The 20,830-nt window shown below is 41.9% G+C and overlaps 1 protein-coding gene across 2 annotated transcripts in view; it reads right to left on the bottom strand.

The window, feature by feature from the left end:
• Positions 1 to 2,239: 2,239 nt before the first annotated feature.
• FAM149A (family with sequence similarity 149, member A) overlaps positions 2,240 to 20,830 on the bottom strand; it is a 30,450-nt gene continuing 11,859 nt past the window's right edge. The window contains exons 1-14 of one of the 2 annotated variants that reach the window (XM_012724731.1): positions 20,746 to 20,824; positions 18,573 to 18,683; positions 18,158 to 18,290; positions 16,972 to 17,114; positions 14,741 to 14,866; positions 13,963 to 14,121; positions 13,241 to 13,443; positions 12,048 to 12,193; positions 8,881 to 8,984; positions 7,950 to 8,159; positions 6,500 to 6,620; positions 5,173 to 5,301; positions 5,013 to 5,091; positions 2,240 to 2,609 (exon numbers count right to left, since the gene is read on the bottom strand). In XM_012724731.1, the coding sequence (XP_012580185.1) occupies positions 2,536 to 2,609; positions 5,013 to 5,091; positions 5,173 to 5,301; positions 6,500 to 6,620; positions 7,950 to 8,159; positions 8,881 to 8,984; positions 12,048 to 12,193; positions 13,241 to 13,443; positions 13,963 to 14,121; positions 14,741 to 14,866; positions 16,972 to 17,057 (1,437 nt within the window). In that variant the 5' untranslated portion in view covers positions 17,058 to 17,114; positions 18,158 to 18,290; positions 18,573 to 18,683; positions 20,746 to 20,824 and the 3' untranslated portion in view covers positions 2,240 to 2,535. Of the gene's footprint in view, positions 2,610 to 5,012; positions 5,092 to 5,172; positions 5,302 to 6,499; positions 6,621 to 7,949; positions 8,160 to 8,880; positions 8,985 to 12,047; positions 12,194 to 13,240; positions 13,444 to 13,962; positions 14,122 to 14,740; positions 14,867 to 16,971; positions 17,115 to 18,157; positions 18,291 to 18,572; positions 18,684 to 20,745; positions 20,825 to 20,830 lie in introns of those variants that run through there. The other variant, XM_012724730.1, reaches the window with a different exon arrangement.

Here is a 20,830-nt window from a genome sequence, read left to right on the forward strand (position 1 = left end):
CAGTCCTGTGTTCCATAGCAGCCGAGCTATGGAAACAATCGAAGATGAATAGCAGTAAAAGACCATGTGGTACATACACAGGATGGATCCGCTACAAAAAGATGAAAAAAAGATGAACACTTGCTATTTGGGACAGCGTGGATGGAACTGGAGGGGTTTTGAAATAAGGCAGAAGGAGGAAGACGGAGACCAGATGATGTCACTCATTTGTGGAATATAGAGAAACAAAGTAAAGGAACTGACTGGCTAAACCAGACCCAAACTAGAAATGTTTGGAACAATTAGGGAGCAATGAAACATGATAAAGGCCAATGGGTGCCTGGTGGTGGGAGTGGGGTGTGGTGGTACACATCTGAGGGGTGGTAGCCTGTCCCCCTGAATCATTTAAAGATTGTAAACTATCGTTGCTTCAATAATACAGTAAAATAATTCATTTTCTATCAAAAATGTTTAAAAAATGTGAAGACAATGGTTTCTTTCAAGCATTCTTAGCAACACACATAAATAACATTCGTACTTGCAAAATATGCAAGTCAAATAAAGTGAAGCCGACATAGTATCTGGTCAGTGATTCTCTATAAACAATAATTTATCTTGGCTATTCTACCTTAAGGTTAATTTAGAATACTATCAGGCATTTTCCTTCTTGAGAAGTCGGGGCTGGTTGGGGCAGGAGTGGGTGGTTTCTGGGCTCTGAATCAGGTTCGAGGAGCAGAGAGGTGGGAAATGGTACATTAGCTGTAATTATGGACCAGAAAGCACCCAACTAGAATCCTGAAAAACAAGGGATCCAAAATGCTCACACCTAGAAATTCTTAACATTTCCATACAGGAGCACTGATATTTTCAGTTGCAAATTTTTGTCAAGTGTAGGGATTATTTAGAAAATTCTCAAAATGCTTGGCCTACTTTGTGTGGGTGACAGAGCCCTAGGAATTTTACCGAGAGTCATGAAGCTGGGCTTTCCAAATGAGGTGAGTGACCATCCCACCTCTCCCGTGCCTCCCCGGGTCACATTCTGTGGACAATGCAGTAGAGATCAGGTGGCTGAGAAATGTCCAGCCGGAGCCTAAGCGCTGTGTTTGTTTTAGTTTTGCTGCTGTGTAAGCACTAATCTAGGTCCACACATACTCTGTGATTCCCAGCATCTTAAGTAGGTAAAAGAACAAAATCAAAATTCTCTTAAAGCTGGCAATATGTCTAAGAAGTATTATATACTGATATGACAATAAAGTTTCATTTTGAGTTAATAAAATTGAATGGATAAAATGTAATTATCTAATAGAAAAGAAGAAATTATGGTGACTTGGGATGTGAGAATCAAAATGAATTGAAGCACTGGAACCATTAGGGGCTGGGTACAGATGAAAAATGAACCTGGAGGCTACCCTCTGGCTGATGATGGCTCTCTCAGGGGTCTGCTCCACTTGCTTCTCATACCTGAGGGGATACATGTACTCAAGAAAAGTGAACCAGAGTCAGGGGACAGAGGAGGGAGCTGCTGCTTTAGACATCGGCATAGGGAAGGCCGAGGTGATGTTGGAGCAGATTGTGAGCATCAGAAAGATGCTTCTGGAAGACTTCCCCAGTGAATGAACATGTCTACTGTAAACATCAGAAACCACATGCCATATGTTTTATCTCAATTTATATGGAGTTCCAGAAATCAATGTGGAATACTTTTAAAAATTGCCTGAATTTGAACATGAAAACAAAGCAATTGCACTGGGAGACTTAGCCATTGATGTTCCTCAAAGAAGTTCATGGCTCAAGCACTTTTTAAAATTACATAGAAGGTCCTCCCTGGTGATGCAGTGGGTTAAAGCACAGCATGAGTTTCATCCCTGCCCCGGAGGTAACCCACATGGCGTGGCAGACCTCTCCTGACCTACCCACTGCTCCCCTCAGCAATGTATTTGTCAGCCTGTTCTGTTCCCCACTCTGTCTCTGGTGAATCCTCTCATTGCCCTTGCATCTCTGGCCTGTACCCCAGTTCTATTAAAAGAAAAAAACAAACATGTATAGGAAACTGCTCAGTTTAATGGAACTGACATACTGAAGATGACTAGTTTCTAATGCGGAGAGTATCATCTATTAGTAGGGAGGAATTTTATGGAATTAATAATAGAATGAGACACACACAAAAAAATGGTGTATAGATAGAGTTACCAAATGGTATATTCCTAGATAATGTACTCTTGAATATTAAGTAGGTGTGGATACAGCCACAAGTTGTGTGTGTGTGTGTGTGTGTGTGTATACAGTTGCTGAAATGATGACAAATAAACACGTTAGGGTCTTCTGAATGTGGGGGAAATCTTCCACAAAAAGTTGGTGAGATCCATTTGTAGTCTCTTGAGGATGCAAAGTATTCACAATTCAGTTGTTTATTTGTTTGTGTTTTTCTCATAGCCTTAACATCTCAGACTCTCAGAGAAACCCATACATACTATAATACTTGTTGCTTTAAAGTGACAAACGGTGTGTCAGGGCTTTGAATGTCCCAGCAAGTGCTGTTTTTTTAGTGAAAGACTGTCAGGATGCCACTTGGAATCTCTTTCTGGAAGTCACAGTTGTCCTCTGGAAAGATTTGAGCTGATATTGTGAACCTGAAACACCAACCAAAAAGTCATGATCATCAAAATGTGAAAAATTCCAACTCTCAAAGATTTGCTTTGTACATTAGTGCAGCTGACACTTGTGAACAAACGTTATTTTAAAAAATATCACTTTAATATAAAGCTGGAGGCAGTCATATGCAAAACTGTCATTTGAGCCTGGGAAAAAGGAAGGGTTCCCCCCTTCCCTACCCATCCCCCCACCCTGAAATCCCCCAGCAAGCCCATTTGTCTGCCAAGAACATTTTCCCAGAGGTAGATCCCTGACACCCACATGCTGAATGGGGTGCTCTGAAGCCCTGTAACTTCTCAGAGGCAGAAATAAAGCCAGGCGCCTAAGAGATCCTTCCCACAGTGAGTGACAAGCCTTCCTTTCTTTTCCTTCCTGCCACAGAATAAATAGTGATGACTTAATAGTTGGCACCTTTAACTTGGAGTTCAAAGAGTTCTTGCTATGTGCAACAAGTGGCATTGATTATGCTAAGTGAGCAAGTCAAAAGGAGAAGGACAAATACTGATGGTATCACTTATATGTGGGCTAGAGAGAAAAACAAAATGTCAGATAAAGTCAAACCAAAAACAAACCCAGGAAACTTGGAGAATTGAGGCTATCAGATAGTGGGATAGGGCACAGTGGACTATGGTGGAGTACTGTGGGTGCCTTGGTGCTGGGTATGGTGTGGCAACATACATCAGAAAAATGAGGAAATGTAGGAAAATCTCCTGCACCCTGAATCATTTCTGCAAAAACGAACAAGATTTCCTCCCACCATCAGTAATAGTAATAATAGTCATTTATACACTGCCCTAGTGTTTGGGGGGAATTAAGAGTATGGTTGTTTTTTTTTTTTTAAGATTTATTTATTTATGCATACAGAACTGGGGCACAAGCCACAGGTGCAGGGGCAGTGAGAGGTTTCACCAGAGACAGAGAGGGGAGTAGAACAGGCTGACTGAGAGGAACAGTCAGCGTCAGGAGAGGTCTACCGCACCATGTGGGTCACCCCGGGGACAGGCAGGTATGGAACTCATGCTGAAGTGGCTTTAGCTTCTTAGTGCCGTGCTTTAACCCACTGTGCCACCAGGGAGGGCCAAGAGTATAGTTTTAAAACAAATTCAGAGCCCAGTTCTCTGTCCTGCCCTTTCCTCCAGTTGCTGAACCTATCAGAACTTTGCACTTAGCATGCTGTGGTAACACCTCTGAAACTAAGTTGCTACAATCCCTTCTTTCAGGGGAAGCAAGGTTCTCTGAGAATCACTGGGCTGTTAGCCAGCACTGCCTGGCCTATTTCTGGCACAGTCTTGGGCAGAGACAGAAGAGTGGGAGGGATGTGTGAATGGCCTTGGCGGCACAGAGCAACTGAGGTGGCCGCAGGAAGAGCTATTTATCTACACAGCAGTCATCCCTTGGCCTTTGTCAATAGAGCAGCTAAGACTTATGTATCAAAGCAGATTATTAGTACAAAAGCACTGCCTAAGTTTTACTTAATGCATTTAAAAATACTATTCTTAACATAAGCATTATTTGCTAAGGTCTATATCTCATTTAGGCTAAAATATCTTATTTTAACACAGGCAGGTAGATACAAACATACATATACACACACACACACAAATACATACTTTGGCAGCTTCTTTTTAAAGTCAGCAGAAGAGCAAATAATTGTTATTTCAGAAATAAATGAAATAGAAGACAAAAAACTGTTCAAAAGTATCCATGAAACCAAAAGCTGGTGTTTTTTTTAATTTATTTTGAAAAAAATAACAAAAAGACAAATCTTTAGCAAGATTCACAAAGAAAATGGGGGGAAATTGTAATAAACAGTATGGGAAATGGAGAAGTTACAAGATACCTCAGAAATACAAGGTCTCATAAGAGACTTATGAACACCTTGATGCCAACAAACTATAAAGTCTAGAAGAAATGAACACATTCTTAGGATACAAATTTCTAAGATTGAATCAGGAAGAAATAGTAAACTGACGATGACTCATTAAAAATTTTTCAGTGTATTGATCTGTAAGCCTTTCATCATAAAACCATTAGGATAGCTATTAACTGTATGAAACATCATTATAATTAAAGCAAAGTGAATTGAGTTCCATTCAGCAGGGAAACATGAATACATGGTAGCTGAGAGAGAGTGTGCAGTGATTTCTTGAGAGTCCTAAGAAAGCATTTTCTTTCACTATTTTTATGAGAGAGGCCCTAAGTTGAATAGGAGCTTCAGGCATTTTCCTTTTTAACACCAATAACAGGTAAGCGCTTGTCTCTGCAGTTTTGCTGTGAGGTCTCATCACAGGCCACAGACACTTGGTATTCCTCTTACCTGGTAAAACAGTCTTATCAATGTAACAGTCTTATCATTGTAAATTTTGATGGAGAGCACTGACCTGTCACAAAACTTTGCCCTGTCCATGTGTGGCCAGCAAAGTCCATCTGAGTCAGTGAGCTTTTTCGAGGTGTCTCTGACTAGTAGGGAAAAAATGAGGATTGAGTTTGATTGTGTCGAAGAACTTTAGAAATCACAGTTGTAGTTAACAAAGAACTTACCCGAAATGTATGGGTTGTGTTAGGCCTTGAAAACTGTTCCATGGTCAGAGTTCTTTCTCGAAGGGGTGATCGTTCTATGCTATCAGGTATGGCACTTAACACACGGTTTTGTGGGTGCCTTCCTCTGTACTAAATGAATGATAAGACGTTCTCGTTAAAAGGAATACAATCTTTGAAAGACAGCAACATCTAGGTATGCTTCTCTCATGCACTTACTTAATCACTTGCTAACTTGAAAGTTTTATTTAAATATTACCAAAAAAGTTTACAAAGCATAAATATCCAAATATATTTGAATGACATCATATTTTTTAAACCTGAAACAATGGTAGTGTGATAAAAGGATAATGATAACCTTAGCCACATAAACTTCCTAACATTAAATTATCATAGAAATAACTTTGTATTTGTGATGCATCAGACTTCTTGATGAAATGTGTGCCCTCCTTAATCACTAGCTTCATCATTAAGGTGTTAAGGCAGACTCTCACCCACATAAACACTGAGCCTTGTGACTCCTGACTTTTGGGTCTGAGGACTTTGCTGTGGTCAAAGAGGCAGAGGAAGTCAAGAGAAAACACTGCCACAGTCACTTCCTCTAAGTCCCCACACTTGGGGTCCTTGTGTCATTTGTAAAATGGACACAGGTCCCTCGCAGCAGCATAAAGAGAGGAATTGTAAATCCAGAGGGAAACTGGCTACACTTAATACTAGCCAAGGACCTTCCCCAGACCTCCAGCCACTTCACAGCTGAATGATCCTGTGTGAAACAGATTCTGGGTCCACATGGCCAGGAACACAGGTCAAGTCAGGTGGAAAAATGAGAGCTGGTAAACATGACGGGCATTTTACTGAACCCTTAATGTTGCCAGGCAGTGTTAAATATCCATGCATGCGTTACTTCTTTATAACAATTCTTTGAAGTAGGAATCATTACAGCCCTTTGAAAATTAGAAAATTAAGGGAGATTAATTTGTACCAAATCATAGAGTGAGTATGGGTAGCATGGTTCAAGCAAGCATGGATCTACCTGTCTCGTGACATAACCTCTGGTATTTCTTCATTACCCCAGACCAGGTTGGCCAACAGGTGTTGCCTTGACAACTGCATTTTCTAAGTTAGTTCAGGTCATTTTTTTTTTTTTTTTCACAATACAGGGAATTGACTCTTCCATCCCCTTAAATTCTTACTAATCATTTACTTTCAGGAAGCAACTTATGGAGCTTTACTATATGGCTAGTTTCACCTAAAATATCAAAATTGTATTATTGCTGTATGTTCTCCACCTGACTCTAGGTGCATTTAAGTATCATGAAGTCTGTCTTACAGAAACAGGGCGAGATCCAGAAACTGCCACATTCTGCTCCCCGGTCTCTGCCCCTATTGGGGGTAACCTGTTCCGTGAGCTTTGGACTGGTGTGGAGGACAGAAGGTCTGTGCCAGTTTGCCTGTGAAAACAACAACAGCTGGCTGAGCACCCTGGTGCAGACCGAGGAGAGACCTGACCGTGACCTTCCCAGATGAGCTACAGATCACAAATTGCTTCCAAAAAAAAGTGTTCACATAGAATGAGCTGAGCTTCAGGAAGACAAACATGGGAACCCAACACCAATCCTATTTCCTGTGTAGCAGACTCTCCGCCTGAACTTACCGATGCTCAGCTCTGCCAGCAACTGAGGCACAGAACTATTCCAGTACGTACTCCCTCCCCTTAACATGCTTAGAGGTTGTTGCAGACCAGATGAGAACACACGAAGCACTTGGAGAACAGTGCAAAGAGGTATCTAACACAGTTCTGTGGTATATGGGTCAACACACCTTGCTGTAGAGCATTGTAGGAATGGAATGATGGTTGAAGAGTCAATCATAAATGTGCTGGACTGAGATGAGGAAACTCCACAATTTTATGTAAAGTTATAAAAAGGAAAAATGTCATTAAAAAAGAGGCAAAGTGTGTTCTCTGACAAGAGACCTACTATTATGGAAATACCACGTTTTCTTACATTTTTAACAGATTTAATGAGATAAGGGCCACCACATACTAGATTCTACCCATAGCTTTCGCATGGCCCTAATGTTCCACAATGAGCTTGCAGCACACTGAGAAATAGAAAAATTGTCATGTCATTAAAAATGAAAGCGCATGAATAAACTCATGGGAGTAAGCCCAGAAACAGCTGCTGTGTTCGTGGTGAGAGAAGATAAGAGATGAGAGGGACGAGAGACAGGCACCCCCACAAGAGCGGAGGTGTTACTACACGCTGCTCCCAGCAGGTCAAGAAACCTTCCTCTTATCGTGTATAAAACACAATATAAAAATAGTACAGAGCCAGTACAGTGTATTTATATTAAAATTCAAGCGATGGGGAAAATTAGGAAAGATAGTTCCAAAGAAACCTTGACCATCTCAATAATGAAAAAAGGTAGAAGACACGGGCCCAGGACAGGGAGGGGTGAGAACAGGAGCAGAAGGGGTGTGGGAGGCACCTTGAATCATTGGCCAATGACTAGCCATGCAGAAGAGACCACTGACCCCCACTGAGCCCCGTCCGTGGCCACTGCACCATGAGGTTTTTTTCCTCTCTTGCCTGTGCTATGAGGACACGGGCCCACGTGACCTTTAGGACACTGCTCGGTATATGACTGGAACAAAGGCCTTAAGTCTCAGAGACCCTTAGAAGGAGCCCTCGTGGATCTGACAGAGGAGGCTCTGTCTGGGGCAACCCCAGGCCCCGGGAACTGTCAGCTGCAGCTGACCCTGAGAGACACAGACTTACAGTTTTGTACCCCTGAGGACTTCGTCACTGTACACGTTGGGGGTCCTTATCCTCTGTGAGTCTGAAGTAAGTGAAGGCAGCCTCCTGTGCACGGGTGTTTTCTTGGCCGATGTCTGTGGACCGCGAGGATCTGGGAGTCGGCCCAGGCGCGGCCTGGGCAGGGAGAGAGCACTGGCCCCTGCACTCAGGGATCTGTCCTCCTGCTCGTTCCTGGCGAGGGAAGTCAGGTGAGAGACTCGGAACCAGGCGCTCTGAGAACAGGGACGGGACACTTGCCTGTCTAGAGCACTGCTGGGCACACCAGAGGGAACTATTGGTTAACTGAATGGACAGACTAATCAATTCCCTGTGCATTTTTATTTATTTTTTTTAACTTATTTACATTTGCATACAGAACTGGGATACAGGCCAGAGGCGCAGGGGCGGTGAGAGCATTCACCAGAGACAGAGTGGGGGGCAGAACAGGCAGATTGATGAAGTACACTGCCCCATGTGGGTCACCTCCCTGTGGGGGATAGAACTGGCATGCTGAAGCGGCTGTGGCTAGCTTCACCCTGCTTTAACCCTTTGTGCACCAGGGAGAGCTCCCAATGTATTTTCACTAGACCACTCAATTTCAATTTTAAGGCACAATAAGCCACAGGATTAAAAAAAAATGCTAAGGATGTTATTGTCTGAAATCCAGCCGTCAACAGCACAAGATTAAGACTTTATAGCTATTTTCACCTTTTCTCGTTTGCTCCAAACTTAGAGTAATAGCTGACACTAGAACAGTGTTTTTATTCTCACACTGACTGTCTCCCCTCCTCCCCACCATGTGCTCAGACCCCTGGGGGCTGGGCTCATGGGAGCCCCATGCCCTCAGGTCCTCTGCTGATGTGGGTCCTTCACTGTGCCCGCAGAGCCAAGAGGTAGGGAGTTTTATACATACTGCGTCCTGTCTGCACAATATGTAGGTCTCTGCTGAAGTGGTTTTGCTTGAATTGTCATCACACCTTTCAAGTTGCTACAAAAATTATTGGAGAAGCGATGGATCTGAGAAAAGTAAGGAGAATTAAAATTAAAAGCCTGCCGTGTTACTATAGGTACTGATGCCTGTCAGGAACCAGCAGGAGACAAATGTCACACTGAAGCTGGCTAAGGGAGTGTCATGGGGGCTGTATCTGACAAAGACGTGGGAAGAGAGGCAAATACTTCGTATTTTCCTGGGCTTGTACCCATGGGGTCATATTACCCACTGAAATGAGGGAGGGGATTCTGGTTTCTGGAACTGTAACTGCATGGAGAAAGGACAGCATCCAACTGTTCCCTGACAGAGAGGTCAATAAAAACTAAACCAATACCCCAGGCCTCCCTGACCTCCCAGGCAACAGGGCAAGACAGGCAAAGCATAGGTGGCCCAGAGCCCGGTGAGTATCAGCCTCCAAGCTCACCAGGTGCAGGGTAGAGAAGGATCTGGAGAAGCAAAGAAAGTGGCTCCTAACAGCTGTTTGCCTGGACTCTGCCCCTTCCCCATCTCCCCAGCTGGCCCTCTGAGCTCCAGCAGAGTAGTCTGGGGAAGTCACCACATCTCAGTGGCTTCCAGTCTCATTGGATTCCTGCTTCTAACTGCTTCCTGATCAGTGATCATGGAAAGATTTCTTTGTTCTTGGAATTCTAATTCCCTAATGTTTAAGTAGGTAACGATGCCGACATCATAGTGTGGTTTTGAGCAATTAGATCACACTGGTGAAAGTATGTAAAATGGTATTTAGATTTGGGCAAACAGGATTTCTGAATCTAGAATTTTAGTCTGGCTTGAAATAGAAGTAGGAATCACAGTCACATTTTCCCCAAGTTGAATATGCACAAAGAGACATTTTACAAGAATAAAGTCAGGCCTGTGAATATTACCAACAATATGCTCTGACCATTTCAAAATTGATTCTTCTTAGAATTTTATTTTTGATTTAACTTTGTTCTCCTGATACTTTCTCTCAGTACTTTTCCAAATGAAATAATGATAACAGCCACCAAAAAAAAAAAAAAAAAAAAAAAACAACTATATGCAACACCTTATCTTTTAAAATGTCTTTATATTTCAGCTTCATTTTTCTTGATACTTATTTCTGTGATATCATAAGTGTTTTCTTTTTGTGTGTTTCATATTGCATATTTCAATGTGCAAATTACAAAACTGGGGGGATCAGTTAGAGTGGTTTGAAGAGAGAAAAAACAAACAAAAGAACCAGTAGCAGATCCAGAAGTTGCTTCTGAACAGCAGAGGCAAAGGTGTGTTATAAAGCTTTTTAACTAAAGAGTGAAACATTCCCTTGGGATATTCCTCTCCTCTAGTGCTCTGGACCTGGACAGCCTATGCTTTTGATCACACAATATTCTGTTTATTTGCACCTATTTTTGCATCTGCCTTGAATATTCTCCCTTCCCTTTTTCCCTTAAGTCTTGCCTGTCATTTAAGGTTGAGTTCTTTTTCTTCTAAACCCCACAGCATTTCTAAGCTAAGGGACAGCTAATCATAGTACAAAATACAATGTCAGATAATCTACTGTACAGTGATGCCTAGAAGCATCTGACACAATAAAAGCTGACCCCTCCTGAGTGTCTACACGGTGCTGCATGTATCTGAAGACTTCTCTGACTCTCACCTGACCTAGCTTATGACCCTGCAAATAACAAAAGTGAGATTTCAATGAGGACTGATTCAATGAGGCTAATAAATTATGAGAGTTGGGGAATGGGATCAAAAACGGTTGGGGGGGGGGAAGTTCACTGGACTATGGTGATGGCACACGGGTGACTTGGTGATAGGAAACCCACGGGGATTACAGCTGAGATGGAAAAAGGCACAAAATGATATAAAAGTAAATTATTATACTGTTGAAAAAAAATTATGAGTCTACCCTGAGTCCTCACCCAAGGCTCACATTCTAGTCCACTCAGCTCTCCCAGCTCACCTGACCCACTATGCGCATGCCTGTGCAGGCATTTGGAATTGTTTAGTATCACTTGACTTCCTCCAGTTAAATAGTATGTGCTTCAACCCCAGGAATTCTGTTTTGTCCTTTCTCCTTTTCACAAGAATGGGGTGTGCAGACTACAGAGAACAGTCTCCTTAGTAGTGCTCCCTCATGAACAGGTGTATCCTTATCCTCGCTACTGCTAGACCTTTGAGTAAAGGTACAATTAAAGAAAAAATGTTCTTGGTGCCTGATGGATACCAGGTTACCTGCTGTTATAGGTTTTTGATTCTCTCCTCACTGCAGTCCCTTGGATAACATATTATCCTCACTCTATAGATGAGGAAACCACAGTTTTGAAATTTTTCATAACATGTCCAAAATAATTTCCCTCATAGGTCTCTTGATTCTAAAGGCCCTTGTCTTGCCACTGTGTCTCTGCTGGTGCCAGGGTCCTGTCCTTTATCCCTCAGTCCAATCACTGTTGCAAAACATGCCCCAGTTTTGATTATTACATGCTGCCTGTCCTGAAGTGACCCCTGTAGGCTTTCTACCCATGAAGCTCTATTCATTTCTTCATGTTTCCTGTGCAAATTTCACTTCCAATCTCAGTCTCTATTGAGATAAATCATTCTCTCTTAACATCTTACACTCTCATCTTTGCACATGACTCACAGAATATACTTTCTGATGTACTGCACCTTTCATTCTACTATGCCAGGGCCTATGCTTTATTCACCCACACAAAGCCTCAGAACACCCAAAAAGGTAACTCAATATAAACACACTACATGTTGCAGGAATCCAATATTTACTGATTGATTCTTTTATCAGGCTGGTGGAAAAGGAGAAGAGAACATTTGCAAACTTCAAGTTGGCTAGAAATATTGGAAGCGAGCATTTTTCCTCTTCAGCAATTAGGAAACAATCTTATAGCTGTAAGTAGACAGAGTCCCAAGTTCAGAGTGCCCCCAACTTTATCACAGGACATGGTGCATCTGTTGAACTCCATGGAATACTTAGTCTTATTAACAAACGAACCAAAAATATCTTGCCAATAGCATTTAATAGAATGTCAATCTTAAGAAACAGGCCAGAAATATAAAGATTGAAGGAAAAAGACTAGTGGACAAGCATGTACCTGCGGAGGATTAAGATGAGAAATCAGGGCTATGCTTCGAGTTTCAGAACTTCTGGAAGGGGGCACGCTTGATACATCAGCATTAATGCAGGAATTGAGTACATGGGGAGATTTATTCTCAGCTTCTTTCAGTTTTTGTTTCTTTCCTTATATGTCAACAAAAGAAAAAGCAGTATTGTTAAGAAACATCACAGTATCTAATATATAAACTTAAGTGTCACTGTTCAAAGAAAACATTTGCTTTTGAATCACTAAGAGTCTGCATGTCCTCTGGACAAGCAAAGACTCTCTGGAGTAACTGGCTGATAAACTATTTCTCTCACATAATAAAATGCCCATTACTCAATCATAGGTAGAGAAACAGTGCTTATAAATTAAGATCAGAAAAATTTCTGATATTGTACAAACTTCCAACTAATCGTTTTGACTGGAAAAAGAATGTGCTATTGCATAAAATGATTCTATAACAATAGCCATTAATGTCTACCACTGACATATTTTATTAAGTATATTTATATTTTGCTTCACAATATCATAAATAATTTAAAGTCAATAACATGGTTAGCCATTAGTTAGATAAGTTTTTTTTTACTACAATATAAAAAAAAAAGTGACTTCTAGCTTTTTCTTTGAATATTTCTGTTTTTCCCAAAGTGCATATGTATAATTTTTATAATCAGGAAATAACAATATCCTTTTAAATTGACTTAAAAATCATTTGTTAGGTGCCTCTCTGGTGGCACAATGGGTTAAAGCACAGCACTGCAAGCAAGCCATAGTGGCTTCAGTGTGAGTTTGATCCCCGCCCCAGAAGTGGCCCACATGGCTCAGCAGACCTCTCCTGTCTCCCTCACTGATCCCCCTCAGCAGTGAACTTGTCATTCTGTCTGTTCTGCTCCCCACTCTGTCTTTGGTGAATCCTCTCACTGCCCCTGCACCTCTGGTCTATACCCCAGTTCTGTACGCATACATAAATAAATCTTTTAAAAAAATAATTTGTAATAGATGCAAAAAATTCACTTCCCTCTCATTTCTAAGATCATGTCCTAGGTTTGGCTCAGAGAGGATGAGTTTGGAAGTGGGATGGGGAGGGGGAGGGACGGGAAGAAGGGGAAAGGGCAGAAGGGAGAGGTGTGGGAAGGGAGCTGTGGAACAGGGTGCTTTAACTTTTCAGTTGGTCAAATGCTACCTACTGGTACCTGTAAGTGCCATTTCCCAGTGTTTTCTAACCAGCTCTTCCAGTATTTCTACCACACTTGTCCAGATGTCATCAAACACTTCTGCCACTATCGCATCTTTGATGCAGTCATCAGGGGAAACCGGAGGAAGTCCGTGCTTAGGCCACGTCCATGTCCGGTGGCGCTGAGCTGATTTTTGTTCAAGACAGTCATTATCCCTAACGACAAAAAGCATCGATGGTCAAAGTCAAAAGAATGCTGTTATCGCACACAGATGTCTTTATGCATTCACAGGCCCATAAAATGCATCTTTTTTAAGCAGCAGGTCACTATTTTTTAACCTATTTATAATCATGAGGCACATCTTTATTATACAATATTTGTAGCTTTTGGGAATCCAGTATGTTTTTAGTACAGAAACTTAACACTCTACCTTTGCCCTTCAACACAGGCAAATAGATGCCACTGGGCCTAGGCCACCAGCATCGCTGTCTGCTTTCACCAGCCCCTGACCACCATTCTCACGCTCCACCTATGGCCTGCGGTCAGATGCAAAGGCAGGCTCTGCTCTAGTGCATACCCTTGCTGCCAGGGACCTAAAAGCCCTGGAAGCATACTGCTCATCTTTTGGAGAAGTGAAAAACACACTCACACACACAAAATGAAATGAGCACACAATCACTAAACAAGTCAAATGTTATCATATTATTCAGTCAATGCAATGAAGTTTCATTTACTCTTCTTTTCTGTCAAAAGCGAAATATTCTTCAATATTTCCATCCATATCATACACCTCTTCTTCTAGGGATGAGCTTGTCATGAGGTCAGCTGCTCCCAGACACCCTGGGCCTGGCAGGGCTGGGGCTGGAGCCACATGGGAGCCGGAGATGCACAACCTGTGGGAGAAGCAGATGCCACATGAAGTGTGCCAGTGTCGAGAAGCTGATGTTTGCACAGCAAGGTGACTCTTTCAATGCCCCATAAACTATAGATCTGGAATAAAAAGTCTTTGAAAGTTACCTCAGGCAAAATTCATATCCTTAAAAGCAATATTTTAACGCCATCATCGTTAGTTTTTTCAAGACTTCTTAAGCCCTGAATGTTGAATACCCTTTTGCAGAATGAAGGGATGTCAATGCCCCATCCCCAGAATGTATGGATGGCTTTGATGGATTTATCAAAATCTGCTAATGAACAAATGAAACTGGGCTAGAGTTCTAGCCTTCTCCTCCTCCCTGAGCTTAGGATACATGACAGTGAAGCTGCCCGCTGTTCACTGAGTCTTCGAAACAATTTAACACCTTGATATTTACATTTTGCGCACACACCATGATCATGATCATCAAATTTAAAATCAGGAACAGCATGTGAAAAAAAATTTCTGTAACTGCTCTACACCAAAATCTAAACTTTCCAATTGGTGGGACCAAGATGAGATAGGCAACAAATAGCGTAAATGAAAATAACTAAAATGAAATTAAAAATGCTTCTCCAAAGTAACTTTGAGGCGCTTACTCTCGGATGTTGCTGTTCCGCTGGCAGGTACTGGGGAAGGCTTTGTGGGCTCCAGCCTGAGGCTCACTGCCTGGGAAGTGCTGGAAGCCTTCATCACTGGGCAGCAACAGCTGCTTTCCTAAGATTCTGAAAGACAGGGAAAAAGTAAGCTTCTAATATTCTGCATTGAAAGGAGGGAAGGCATTTAAAATATTTAAAAGTAGAATAAAATATTTTGAAGGGGTCCTTCCTGGTGGTGCAACGAATTGAAACACAGAACTTTGAGGCTGTCCACAGCTACTGCACCCAGGGTTCAGTGTCCGGCCAGGGGGGTGACCCACATGGTGCAGCAGATATCTCCTACTCACCCACTGTTCCCCTCAGCAGTGTCCCTCCGTCAATCTGCCTATTCTGCTCATCACTCTGTCTCTGGTGAATCCTCACATCCTCTTATCCTCCACCCCTACACCTCCAGATTAACCCCAGCTCTTGTATTCATAAATAAATAAATCTTTAAAAATATTTTGAAGGCACATGTGAGGTGAAAAGGTTTATATTGGTACATGAGACGATCACAGAGTCTCAGAAAAAGCATAGAAGAGACTCTTCTGGCCATCAATTACGAAAGTTGGAGCAGGGCCCTTCCTGGTGGTGCAGTGAACTAGAGCACAGCACTGCAAGCTAGCAGCAGCCACTTTAGTGCAAGTTCAATCCCCAGCCCCGGAGGTGACCCACATGGCGCAGCAGACCTCTCCTGACCTGCCTGCTGCTCCCTTCAGCAGTGTACTTTATTGATCGGCCTGTTTTGCTTCCCACGCTGTCTCTGATGAATCCTCTCACCGCCCCTGCACCTCTGGCCTGTACCCTAGTTCCATATATGTGAATAAATAAATCTTTTAAAAAAAAAAAAACTTGGAGCAAAGTCCTCATGTGTTATTTGTTTGCAAGATCAAATAATATTTACCATATATTAATAGAAGCCATGAATAGCTTAGAATAATGTACATGGGTTTGGACATCTCAGGAAATGTTGGTACAGAAATTATGTATAAATGTTGATTGATGTGTACATTGTGAAGAGAGTTTGACAGTCTGTGTACTTGGCTTATGTTCCTTACAATCTTTTCTTTTCCCACCTCCCTTCCTTCATTTTTATCCTAATTATGTAAGTCAACAGTGCCAGGAACTAGCCTGAGTTCCTGGATTCTTAATGCATGCACCATGCCAGAAGAGTAAGCGTGAACGATGACAATCTTGTGGTGATTTTATACTCATTACAGGAGAAAATGGTTAGGAAGGTCTGAAAATGAGCAATGAAAAAACCTACTCACTCAAGATATTTTTTTTTTTTTTTTTTTTTTTTAGATTTATTTATTTGTGCATACAGAACTGGGGTACAGGCCAGAGGCTCAGGGGCGGTGAGAAGCCTCACCAGAGACAGAGTGGGGAGCAGAACAGGCAGATCTACGAAGTACACTGCTGAGGGAAGCAGCGGGCGGGTCAGGAGAGGTCTGGCTCGCCATGTGGTCTCCTCCGGGCATGCGGCAGGCGGGAATCGAACTCATGCGGAAGTGGCTTCAGATTCTCAGTGCTGTGCTTTAACCCGCTGCGCCACCAGGGAGGGCCACTCAAGATATTTTTAAAAAAAAATACCTTGCTGAGGTGACCGGAAAGCCATCTGCCATCAGTATGAGTATTCTAATTTTTTTGACATAACTCACAGAAATTTCCAACCACTGAAACAGATTTTCTAACTATGGAGGTTTAGCTGAGTGACTGAAGGAAGAAAAGCTTCCCTTAATACCCAATCTAGATTCCCCAGCTTTGATAAACGAAGACCCTTCCTTATGTAAGGAATCTTAGTGGATGATAAGATTCACCTGTCCACAACTCATTCAGCCAGTAGTTACTCTGTTCTCTCCTGTCTCACAACCTGTACTCTTTCCTCAATGCTGAGGACAGACACTGCTGCCCACGGACTAGTGAATGTGAGGTAAAGAATAACTTCCCCCATTCCTGCATTTGTTGCATATATAATGTCTTTCTGGGGATGAGGTAGATTTTCTTACCAATTAAACTGATGAGTATTGGAATGCCTCATGATTTTTCAAACACGGTTTCCAATGAAGTGATTTCTCGATAGAAAATATGTGTTCTGGATGCGTATTTTGATGAGCAAGTGTCTTCAGTCAAAACTGGAGTGGGTGGTCTCAACACCCATTCCGGGGAAGTACTGTGTAGAACTCCCTTACCTCAGGTGAAGGGATCTCTTCGCCCACTCGCTGCATTCTGCTTGGAGATTCTGAGTCTGAGGGCTTACTGTCCCTTCAAATAGCATTTCTTCCACTTCCCAGAACAACTGCTGTACTTTCTGTGCACTGGCATTATCAAAGTCCTGAAACAGAAACACACACTTAGTTATTAAGTCTAAACGTAAGTTTAAACGTAATGTTTCTAAACCTTGTAAAAACAGAGGCTTGATCATTAATGTTGCCTCTTCAAGGAAAGTAGGGCATGAGAAAAAGACTGTGGACTTTGTAATCAGAGACAGCAATTCTCCAAGTTTTACTCTGCTGATAAATTATATTCCAGCCTCAGTCTCAGTTTCTTTATGGTTAAGTAGTGATAATTTCTAAAAATTATTTTTATACATAGAGATATAGCTATGTATATGAATACATGTGGTCACAGACATTATATAGCTACACACACACATATACACCTATGCATTTCTGAACACACATATGCACATATGTGCACACAGACAAATATCTCATAATTTGGGCCTGACCTACCTAAGGAACTCTATAATATACACACTATTTTTTGTCTTGGGCTGATAACACTGAAAAGGAAATTTCTTAGAAAGAGTCATTTGCCTTTTTTAATCAATAACAAGAAACTTCAGTTACTCCAGAGATGTAGAAATGTGAGGTCAGAGTATTCATTTTTATTGCTTGAGCTTAAGTTCTTGGATGTGACTGCAACAAACTGTTAGTGAAAATCTTTGTGCCTTTCTGCATGTGCTTAGGAGGTAAAAGTAAAATATTCATTAGAATACCAAGGGGAAACTTCCTAATAACAACGATTGCTTATACTTTTCTTTATTAATTTTTTCTCTTATTGGATCGTAATTGTCAAAATCTGTCCTGAATTGCAGGCCATAAAGTCATACAGTATCATATACAGCATAATGAGGGGAGGGTTAGAAGGTAGTAAAAACAACATTACCAACAGCTGAGCCTCAGGGCTGTGCGATCATCAGTGATCCTGAACTTTCCTACCTTTTCTATATTTTTAAATTTCTATGTGTAACATAGAAATGCTTGTATATGCATGTGTACAGCTGGTAATGCCTTGATGTGGGTAAGGTGAGTTTTTTGATTCTTCATTAGAATGCCTAACCCCAGAATTAGCCAAAAATATTCTGAGACCTACATCATCTCTCCAGGAGTAAACTGAGCTCGGCTCTGTAGATAAGCCAGTGGTTGAACTCTGTGTCCCAGACCAAGAGTTGTGGGCTTCTGTGGGCGTGGGGCTGCCGCTTGATGAAAGAGAGGACACGGATGTGCTGCGGGAATAAAGGGGGTCACATCAGTACCACTTACAGGGCACGGCTCGGAGTCACCTCGCCCCTTCAGGTCCTGTTTAGCCATTTAAACATTTAAGGAAGTTTAATTACATAGCACACTGGTGTTGAAATAATTTTTGCAATGTAACATTTCATTCAGCTAAAAACAAAGGGGCCTTTATAACTTTAGAAATTCATATCCAATCAATAACTGTGCTTGCCCTATTTGATATGGGCGTGTCTTCATCTTACAATCAGAACATTTAGCAAGGTCATTCTTACCAGGTATATTTATCAATGGCTTTCTGCACATTTCTTGTAAAATCTGTAGGTAACGGATCTTTGCTTTTCACAGTAAAGCTGTGCTTTCCACATCCCTCTGACAGTCCTCTCCTGGAAAAAGAAATGTATATATATAATAAAACATGAATAACATCTCTAATTTAATATTATCATTTTATTCATTAAAACTTGTAAAATGTCCTTTTGAACAAAGCTGCTTCTGTCCTTGTTCCATGTCTCCCTAAATACACTCCCTCCCCCAACTTCACATATATTGAAGAAACTGAGGTCTAGCACATCACCATCTTTTTCTTGGAGTCCAGGTAGCCATTAACCTACCTTTCCCTTTATGTAAATTGGGGAAAATAGACAACTCTTTGTGACAGTCTGATAAAAGTTCCCTAAATGCTAGAAGTACACAAACTCATTTCAAAACATAAGACTTAGCAAGTGAAACATGGACTGGGTTTCAGGTTCCAGTTGTCCTTTAACCAGACGTTGTTTACTTGAAAATAACCACCCAGTCTAAGACCAGACCACCCTGAACATGCCCGATATCATCTGATCTCGGAAAATAACCATTCATCCTTCCAGAAAAAACAAACAAACAAACAAACAAAAAAACAAAAAGGATACTTCCAGGCTGACTTTGAATCAGTAAACACAAAGAAATGAGTGAAACACATAAATGACTCGCTTTAGTTTGGTATTCACGCTTGGTCTGCAGCCGGATTCCTAGAGAGCTTTAAAATGTTAAAATTAATGGAAAACTAAAGAGATGTTCTAAATTCTAAATAAGATGAAATTTCACTGGTGTAGCACAGTTAATGTTAATCATTAAAGTGTCCCTTCAATGAACCTCTTAAAGTATTTACTTCCCTGTAGTCAAAATAACTTCCTAATGTTTAACAGTTCTGGGGAACTTCAGAGCTCAATATTAATAACATAGAGCTTTGACCATAGAATTCGAACTGTGAAGTGAAATGTGAAGCCATTACCTTAATAGTGGTCCAAGGTCACCAAGAAGATAGAAAGCTGGTCCCAGGACCCAGGACGCCTGACCGGGTGTCCCCAGGAACCACAAGTTATAATGGGAAACAAATCCACAAATGTGCCTTTTCTTTTTCTGTCTTATGTTGTCTGTCTTCTAGTCATGCACACTGTACTGTTATTTCATGCAGAAACACTGATCATCTTTAATTCCCTGTTAACTATCAACAGCTATATAATCTATGCAGTCTAAGAAAGTATATGGTGGCCCTCCCTGGTGGTGCAACAGGTTAAAGCGTAGCATCATGAAGCTATCACAGCACAAATTTGATGCCTGGCCAGGCAGGTGACCCATATGGTGTGGCAGACCTCTCCTGACCCACCTGCTGCTCCCCTCAGCAGTGTGTGTCAGTATATCTGCCTGTTCTGCTCCGCACACCGTCTCTGGTGAATCCTCTCATCTCCCACATCTCTAGCCTGTACCCCAGTTCTGTATGCTTAAATAAAAAAATCTTTTTAAAAAATTGAATATGATAGAATGTCTAACCGTTTAACACTAACTTAAATTTACATCTAAGGCTGATGCAGGCTTTAGGATAGACTGCAGTGCAACTACTGAACCTACTACCCAAGCTCCACACTGCATTAAAAACTGAGTCCCAATCTTATGACCCATTCCAGCTGGCAAAGATATGACTGCATCACCAATTTTAAGTTTTAAAATTTGCCTCCTGACAGTCCAGAAACTTCGGCCACTCCATCTGGTAGCGATTCAGGTATTAAACAGTGATCAGAGCCTTCACAATTTTGTGATTCTATTGAAATGAGGTCTGAAATGGGCGCAGCATTCTGAATGCCGTGTAGGTACCCAGGCTTGTTTACTGGGTGGACTGTTGATTACACTGTACTTTTCCCATAAATCGGGCTGCCTCTGGGGACTGCCAGAAAATTCATATGGAAGACACTAATCTCTCAGCCAGGGCTTAACTTCTGGGAAGGCCTGATGTGTCTGTCCGCGTGTGAGATTTCATGGATGGAGGAGGGAAAAAGACCAGATGAATTAGGCATTGGAGGCAGGAAGAAATCACGCCGTTGGCCCAAAAGATATTACAGGATAGAAGATTCACCTGCCCCCCACAACCCCCACTCCACACCCCCACCCCCACCCCCAGACAAGACTCACCCAATCACAATCAGCCCCAGGCCTGGGTTCTCCTCGTCAAGGCCCGGCCGGGAGCCCGGGGGCCTGGGCGCTGCGGGGCGCTGGC

This window comes from Condylura cristata, unplaced genomic scaffold (assembly GCF_000260355.1).
Source record: "Condylura cristata isolate star-nosed mole 26May11 unplaced genomic scaffold, ConCri1.0 scaffold00014, whole genome shotgun sequence".
NCBI classification, from domain to species: domain Eukaryota; kingdom Metazoa; phylum Chordata; class Mammalia; order Eulipotyphla; family Talpidae; genus Condylura; species Condylura cristata.